This window comes from Alligator sinensis, unplaced genomic scaffold (genome assembly GCF_000455745.1).
Source record: "Alligator sinensis unplaced genomic scaffold, ASM45574v1 scaffold114_1, whole genome shotgun sequence".
NCBI classification, from domain to species: Eukaryota; Metazoa; Chordata; order Crocodylia; family Alligatoridae; genus Alligator; species Alligator sinensis.
In genome coordinates, this window is record NW_005842525.1 from 1,053,547 (window position 1) to 1,061,757 (window position 8,211).

Consider the following 8,211-nt stretch of genomic DNA (forward strand, 5'->3'; position numbering starts at 1 on the left):
GCAAACAGGCAGCAGCCAGGTGCCTGACAAGGGGCAGCCATTTTGGCTCAGGGATATAAACTGGGCTGCAGTTTGCTGCAGCAAGGAAGGAGGAAATATCAGGTTGAGAGGCTGCTCTGCCAGAGTCAGGAGGTAAGAGTAGGGGCTATGGGGAGGAGGTGACCCCTTGTCCTGGGTAAGATGTAAAACTGCACCCTGCTGGGGAAGGGTGGTCTGGTGGGGCTCCTAGTGGCATGGGAGCCCCCAGGATATGCTAGGCAAGTTTCCACCCCAGTGAAAGGTGGGTTGGGGCACCTTATACCCAGCCCCACATCCCTGGCGGTGTTCTAGTGAGCAGGGGGAGCCCAGGGCTTGCTTAAGGAGCCCTAAGGCAGAGCTCAGGCTGGAGGAGGGACCTGGGGATGCACCCAAGTGGCAGAGGATACCCTGAGAGTGTGATTCAGACCCTGTGTGAGAGGGGTGATGAACAGAGCAGCCCTGTGAGTGCGAGTAGTGAGGAAGCCCAGTGGGGACATAGTGGCCTGGCGAGGGGCTAGGAGTGAAATAGGCCTACACTTGTATAAGCTCTCAGTCAATGCTTAGGTGAGGGTAGTGGGAGATAGCCCTGGTGCAGTCAGTTGGGTGACTGAGGTGAGGAGAGCTAAGCCTGAAGCTGGATGAGGCTGGGCGGCATGAGTGTGGCCCCTGAGAGAGAGCAGTATGGAAGAGGCTGGGTGAGACCCAGCGGAGCGAGTGGGACCCTGGCGAGAGAGCAGCAGTGTGCAAGTGGCCCTCTGGGGCTGTAGAAAAGAGCTACAACGGTGTGCCCAGTTTGCTATGGCCATAGGCCAAAAGTAACATCAGAGTAACATCTGTGAGGCATGGGACCTGTGTAGGGGGCGGTCGGAGTGGGTATTAGGCCCTTGTGAGCAGGGAAAATAATGGATAGCCTCCCACCTTTGTAACAACTCTATTTTTCCATCAAGGCATGGCAGGTGAGTGAAGTGGGTGGTTACCCCAGGAACAGGGCGGCTGGCAAAGACCTGATGCGGAGGCCACCCTGTTACAGGGGAGTAATGCTTTGTGATTAACTGTCTGTATAAAATGAGGCATAGGAGGTGTAAATAAATATGCCCATGCTCTGTGGATGAAGCTATTTTCTTGTCAACTTCACCTACAGCAGTAGGAGGATACGAAAGGGAGCCCAGAAAAGGCAGGAGATATCTAGACTATTTCAGTTCTTAAAGACACAAAATATTAACAATGACAAAAGTGCTCACAGCTTTGCTTTAGCAGAAAAGTTAGGGCACCCAAACCTGTCAGAGTATATGAGAATGGGAAGTGACAGAACAGTTGTTCTGCTCTGAAAGCATTTTGGAATGAAGTTATAATTTTCTCTTCCAATTTTTCCTTTCAACAGCTCAATGCTTCCTTTAAGTATCTTCCTCTTTCATCCAGAAAAGGAAGGAGTAAAAGTAAGACTAAGGGATTATTGAGTGGTATTAGTCATGCTGTCAGTGTGATGCATTTTTGCTTCTTTGTTAGATGATGTTTGTTAGAAGATGCATGTACCAGTCAACATAGAAACAACACAAACATTAGTAAGGAAGAAAGAGGAAAGTGTGAAAAGTGAAAGGCAAACACAAAAAGGATGAAGTGCTAGAAAATAAAGAAGGGAAGGTCAAATGAAAAATGCTGTGAAAGAACAGGGAAAGGGGAGACAAGCCCAGAACAAGCATAAAAGAATCATGTGCTTCAAAGCTGCTTAGCACATTATGGGTGTTACAACACTGTAAATTATATCAACTAATGCTCTTAGTTTTAAGTCCATTATCTAGCATGTACAGCAACATGTAAACGAAAAATAACATAACAGTATGGAGCATGACTTTCCTTAGAAGCAATATACTTTTGATCCATTACCAATGTCCTGTATGACAGCACTGTACCTTTAAGCAAGTTAAGCTTCCTTGGACCCACCTTTCCTGCAATTTCCAGTTTCTTCTTATCCTTCTCTGCATGTCCAGACAACATTTTCATTTCAATCATTCCTGAGATGGCAATAATTGGCACAATGGCTAAAAGCAAAAGGGTCAACTGCCAGCCATACACCAGTGATATAACAACTCCAGTCCCAAGGTTAGCTATGTTTTGGGCAATTAAAGCCAGTCTGGTACCTGTAGCCTAAAAGAAACCAAAACCCAAATAAAACAACTGTATTGAATATTTTTGTGTAGGTAACATGAACATTAGACATGGATAATACTTATCTAGATGATCTAGAAGCTGGTGCAGGCTTATTTTCCAGAGCACATCTGAAAGTGCTTTAATTTTGCTAGAGGGAGAGTGTTTGCCACATGCTTTCAAAGATGATTTTACTGGCTAGATATATATATATATTTTTTGCTGTTTGCAGTAATACCTCTCCCCCACCTCAAGGTTCCCTTTGATCACTCCAGATTTTCAGTTGTAATTTAGCATTTTGAGAAAAAAGTTTTTAAACAGGGAGTTTGTGTAGTTTATAGTTTTGTATTTAGAACTATAATTTCAACTCTGCCAAGTCTGTTGAAACATACAATGGCTTCATTTGGAGAGGAAGTGGGACCCTGAACTAATGATATTTTTATCATAAAAGAAACAATACAGCTCAGTACTTAAGTTAAGCAGATGCCTAACTTTAAGCATGTCAGTAGACTTACTGATGTAATAGAACTATTCACTGTCTTAAAGTTAAGCACATGCTTAGGCACTTCATTGGATTATAACACTAATTATGGCTACACATGCTACATAAAAATCTGGTTTGATTAAGTAGTTAACTTTAAATAGAGTTTTTAGATTAATAGATTCAGAGCAAAATTGAAAGCATAGGAAAGTGATAATGCTACAGCCATGAAACATCTTCCAGAATGTTATACTGAAAACATGTATCACAATATCTAGCATTATTATATGCTTCAATGGTGTGAAACCCAAAACTCTTTAATAAATAAGAATATTTTGCAATGGGCACCAAAATCAGAATTGCCATCTAGCAAATCAAATCTCTACTGTAACTTTGCTATATGCCAATATAATATATGCCACTTACGCCTTTCACTTGGGAAGCATCATTAGCAAGTCTTGTTGTTAATGCCCCAGTACTGTTTTTAGGATCATCAAACCAGCTGATGTCCTACAAAACAAAACACATTTCTTAGAATCTGAAAAAATGTTCTAGTGTTCCAAATACCACACAATAAAATCTCGGTTTGCATAAAATAAATAATTTCAATTTGAGTTATTTAACAACATAATGTATAGTATGGAGGGTTCCATTTTTTTATTATTATTTTTTTGGAGTGAATCAAATTCCATATCCCTTATATGTTACAACTCAAAATAAACTGCATTAAGTTGCAAGTCCCATTAAGAGTTCTTCATGCCCCAGGACCTTTGCTGCAGCCATGCTATCTACATCAGCATGGGCAGCCTGCCAGAGCTACTGCCAGAGCTCCTGTACCCCGAGGAGGGCCCTTCAGGCCTGCAGCAGCCTGTCCTGCCCAGCTTCCTAGCTGTACCCTCTACCAGCCTTTCAGGGAGTCCAGGCCAGCACCTGCCATGACAGATTCACAGCCCCAGGGTACTGGCTGCCTGTCCCCAGGCTCTGGCCCCTAGGTGCCCCCACCGCACAGCCCCCAACCCTAGGACAACACACATAGGACACTCTAGATAGTTTTCATGGGGAAGAAGGTGCTTTATTGTTGGTAGGTTGGTTGGGTGGTAGAGGGTCTCTGTTTGGGGAGGAAGGGGAGAAGGGGGCTATGGTTGATGTAAGGGAAATAAAAACTTGCTCACTGCAGACATGTCTCAGAAGAACATGGTGCTGGGGGAGGCGTGGGTTGGGGGTCCGCAGGGGGCAGTGCAGGTGAGTTAGAGCAGAGAGTGCTGGAGGAGGTAGTCAGCCAGTGCCTCCTGCACTCAGTGCCCTGGCCCCACTGGTAGGTGCACAGCTCTCCTGCTGCCTTGGTGGGGGTGAGCCACCACTATTGCTGCCACCACAGGTGGTGCCTGCCACCAGGTGTTCTCCCCCAGGCCTCACAGAAGAGCACCCCCTGGGCTTCACAGATGTTATGCAGCACACAGGCTGAAATGATGACCCGGGGAGGTTGTTCCTGATAAACTCAAGGCAGGCAATGAAGGTGCACCAGTGGCCCTTGTGGCGGCCAGAGGCACACTCCACCAGGACACAGGTCTGACCCAGGCACCAGTTAAAGTGGGCCTGGCCAGGGTCCAGGTTGCCAGTGTATGGCTGCATGAGCCAGGGCAGGAGCAGGTAGGCAGGGTCCCTGATGAGCAGGGGTGTGACCATCACTATGCCCAGCTGCAGGTCCGGCACCAAGCAGCTGTTCTGTACCAGGGCTGGCAGGCCAGAGTTCCTGAAGACACAGGTGTTGTGGGTGCTGCCTGCCTAGCTGGCACTCATGTGTATGAAGGCCTTGCAATGGTCTATGATGACCTGGAGCACCACAGAGTAAAAGCCCCTCCAGCTGTAATAGGGGCGGTCAGGTGACAGGGAAGTGGGTCCTGTGTAGGGCCCAGATGCACCTGGGGTATCCCAGGCCATGGAACCCCACTACCACTGCCAGGGGGTCATGCACACAAAGCCTGGTGTCCCTCAGCATATCTTGGAGGACACCAAAGACCTCCAGGATGACCTCCCTGATGGTGGCCTGCCCACACCAAACAAGTGGTTGATGTACCATAGGCTGGCTGGCATGGCCAGCTTCAGCAGGGCGAGGGCCAGCCAGGTGTTCACAGGGAAGGGTGGGTGCATGGCAGTGTCCTGCTGCACCAGGTGCAGCTGGAGCTGTTCCAGAAGATCCTGAAAGGTGGCCTAGGTCATCCAGAATGCCTCCAGCCACTTCACGTTGTGCAAGGTGTGCTGGATGACGTGCGGCCACCAGTCCAGGCTGGCGCAATAGGCCAGAAACAGCGTGTCTGGAGGCCCAGAAGGGCGATGATGACTCCAGTAGTGGTGTCCTGGAGCCCGTCATCAGTATCCTTGCCAGGGTCTGGCTAGGTTGATGGGGTTGAGATGAAAGGTGGGTAGCAGCTGTGACCTTGGAACGATGCGCGGCAGGAAGGCAGGCAGTCGCTGGGCCTGGGGGAGCTGGGAGGGCCAAGAGGGCTGTGGAACAGGCAGTGGTCAGCATGGGAGAACCAGTGTGGTGGCTAGCAGGAGCCAGGGTCAAGGGCTGGAGCAACCATGGTGCGGGGAGGCACAGACAGCGAGGAGAGTCCTGCCGTGTGCTGCCCCTGTGCTAGGCATGCTGCTCTTGGCCAAGGAAGGGGCTGGCCAGAGAGCAGCATGTGGGACTGGCTTTTAAGGAGGGCTGCCAGTTGCTGGCAGCTGCAGCCAGAGCCTGGAGCTCCCCCTGGTGGCAGCAGTGCCCCAGGAAGCAGCAGCAGATTTGCTGCTATTTTAGCAGCAACTCTGCTGCCACTTCCCTGCCTGTGTAGACACCTGCCCGGAAGTGTCTACTTGTGAGTAATGTACTCATGAGTAAACTGCTGCCATAGGAAATACACATATAGACATGCCCAGTGGGCGCATCTACACAAGACATTTACTATGCAGTAGACTAATTAGCTGCGTAGTATATGTCACATGTCTACACAGGCCCCCCTATTAGGAGTAAACTAATTAACTCCACAGCAGGATAGTACTTGTATTTACAAGTTAATACAAGTACTATTCTGCTGCCTAGTTTTTTACTCTGCAGCAGTGCATGTGTAGATGCTGCCCCTGCTGGCTTGGCCCATGCTAAGGTACCCTCATTTAGGCACTTTATAAAGGCCCCAGCCAGCACATTGAGCCAGGGGGAGCAGCCCCAGACTCGCAGACTAAGCCCCTGGTTCCCCTGCCAGCTGGGGCTGCTCTAATCTGGCTCAACGTGCTGCGATCCCAGGTACACGTGAAGATGCAGTGCTCAGGAGCAATAAACTCTCAAGCAATAAGCTCTGGCATTTATTTATGTGTCTTAATTACACATTTAGATGTGCCCAGTGTTGTCTTGGGCTATTGTGGTTAAGACAGACCAGTTTCTATAGCCAATGGCATACAGGGGAACGATGTGTTTAATTTTACTTCGAGCTATTTTTGTCTTCCCCAGTTGAAGGACCTCATATTCATTTACAGTAGAACTACTGGTGGAAGCCTTCAGTGCAAATCTAAATCAAGACTAACATATATATGCTTCTGAATGTATAGCAAGTCACCTTATCTACTCTACTATTGCATCACCATACTGCTGCTAGGAGGACATGCAAGTGAAGTGACTCAGAAAAATCAGCAGATGACAGCAACAACAGATTTAGGTCAAATTTCTGGTTGTCTTTGAATGGAGGATGTGATGTATCCAGGTAAGATTCTGGAAAGGTTTTTATTTCCCCCTATTCATTGCCTATCAAACAGAGGCTTGCTCAATAGTGTTGCAGGCTCAGCAGTGCAAGTACAGTACATGCTGCTACTGAGTGTTCAGCATTCTACAGGCATCAGGAAAACAGAAAATGCATGGCTTGCACAAATGCCCTATGACTATTTCCAACTTTTACTGTGACTTCTGTAACATAGGTGTTACACATCTGTAGTTACAAACTTACTCCTATACTACTTGGGATTAAAATTAAAAAATAATTAAAAAGGCCTTTATCCAGTCTCCACTATTATAAGTAAAATGGGTCAGTCAGAGATACAAATATTATAATTTGTACCAATAATTCATTGTGGAACCTTAGATACAAGTGGAGTTATCTGGAAGTGCAATGATGATAACTGCATATTTAAAACAAATTTGAGCTTCAGAACTGGACTCCAAGAGAGCACTTTTCTCTCTTAGTTCATGTAGCTAGGCTTAATCTACACTCCAAAACTGACCGATTTAACGCAATAAAGAATGCTTACCCTTTGTGTAGACATTCTTAAACAGTTTTAAACTGCCCTTTTACCTGTCTAAGCATTGCTTTAAAGGCCATGAATCGAAGCCTCATTGTAAGGTTCTCTCCAGCTTTACCAAATGTGAAACCCTGTTTGAGATGAAAGAATGGTTATTACACAACAAAATAATACAAAATATTTATCAGGTACACACTTAAGTGAATACCAAAAATCCCACATTTTAAGTTTTTTAAGGATACCTATTTATATATCCCAGCTAGTTTTAACAAACAAACCATCAAAAAACTAGTGGAAGTACCTTTCCTAAAATGGTTTTATAACAGTCACTAGTAACCTTTTTAGGTTGTGGGGTAGAATGACCCAGTTGGGTCAGAGGTGAGTGGGTGGATGCTAGGACCTGACTGCTGCCATGGCACAGGACAAGTCCCCACTACTGCTGTGGCATGGGAGAAACCCCCACTGCCAAACCCTCTGCCCACTGAATGGCTCCAAAGCCCCATGATTGCATGCTAGAACCAGCTGCTCCATGGATTGGCTATAGATTGCTGACCCTTGGTTTGAAGCAACCCCTTGATCTTATTTTAATTTTACTTTTACTTATGTTAATTACTTCTTCATACAAAGAGATAATTTGGAATATCAGTAGCACCATCTTTTTGGTATGAGGCAATCAATAGACTAGCTCTGTGTAAGTAAAATTAATTTTGGGACTATGCGTCATCATTGTATACTTAGCTAAGTACAAACATTCTGAGAAGATAAGGCATTGATTAGCCAGCCAAAATAATGAAACATACCTGAAGGAAAAAAGTAAAAAAAGAAGTGATTCCAAATCCTAAAAATATCAATGCATACATGTCGGTGGTATTTCTAACAATAGTCTCATCTTTTTCTACATAAACCTATAAAAGAATTTTAAAATTTTATTTCATTGAATTAAACTAAGAGATACAATCTTTTCCTATATTTTGTTGTCCTACAAACTTATGAACAATGTCAGCGTATGTACTAAAGATGATTAATGGGATAAAATGTAAATTACATGTTGGAACACAACTTTGTCTTGGAATTTTGGAATCTCATGTAATACTTCTGGATTTTTCCAAATTAATTCTTCATCACTACTTTTCCAAAATACAACCTCAGAATCGGGCAGAATTTCTCCAAGGGAGTTCCCATTGTGAAAATGAAGCAAGTGCTCCCCCACCTACATTGAAGCAGGTTTACAGCCTGGTACAGAATGGAGTGGGGAGACTGTTATGACCCATTCTTATCCTGACCATCCTCTCCTG

General features: G+C 45.5%; 1 protein-coding gene across 1 annotated transcript in view; it reads right to left on the reverse strand.

Annotated features, from left to right (window-relative positions):
* Nucleotides 1-8,211, reverse strand: part of LOC102387370 (phosphatidylcholine translocator ABCB4-like) — a 102,772-nt gene that overhangs the window by 29,125 nt on the left and 65,436 nt on the right. The window contains 4 exon segments of the mRNA XM_025213365.1: nucleotides 1,960-2,163; nucleotides 3,071-3,154; nucleotides 6,970-7,047; nucleotides 7,717-7,821. Of these exon segments, the coding sequence (XP_025069150.1) occupies nucleotides 1,960-2,163; nucleotides 3,071-3,154; nucleotides 6,970-7,047; nucleotides 7,717-7,821 (471 nt within the window).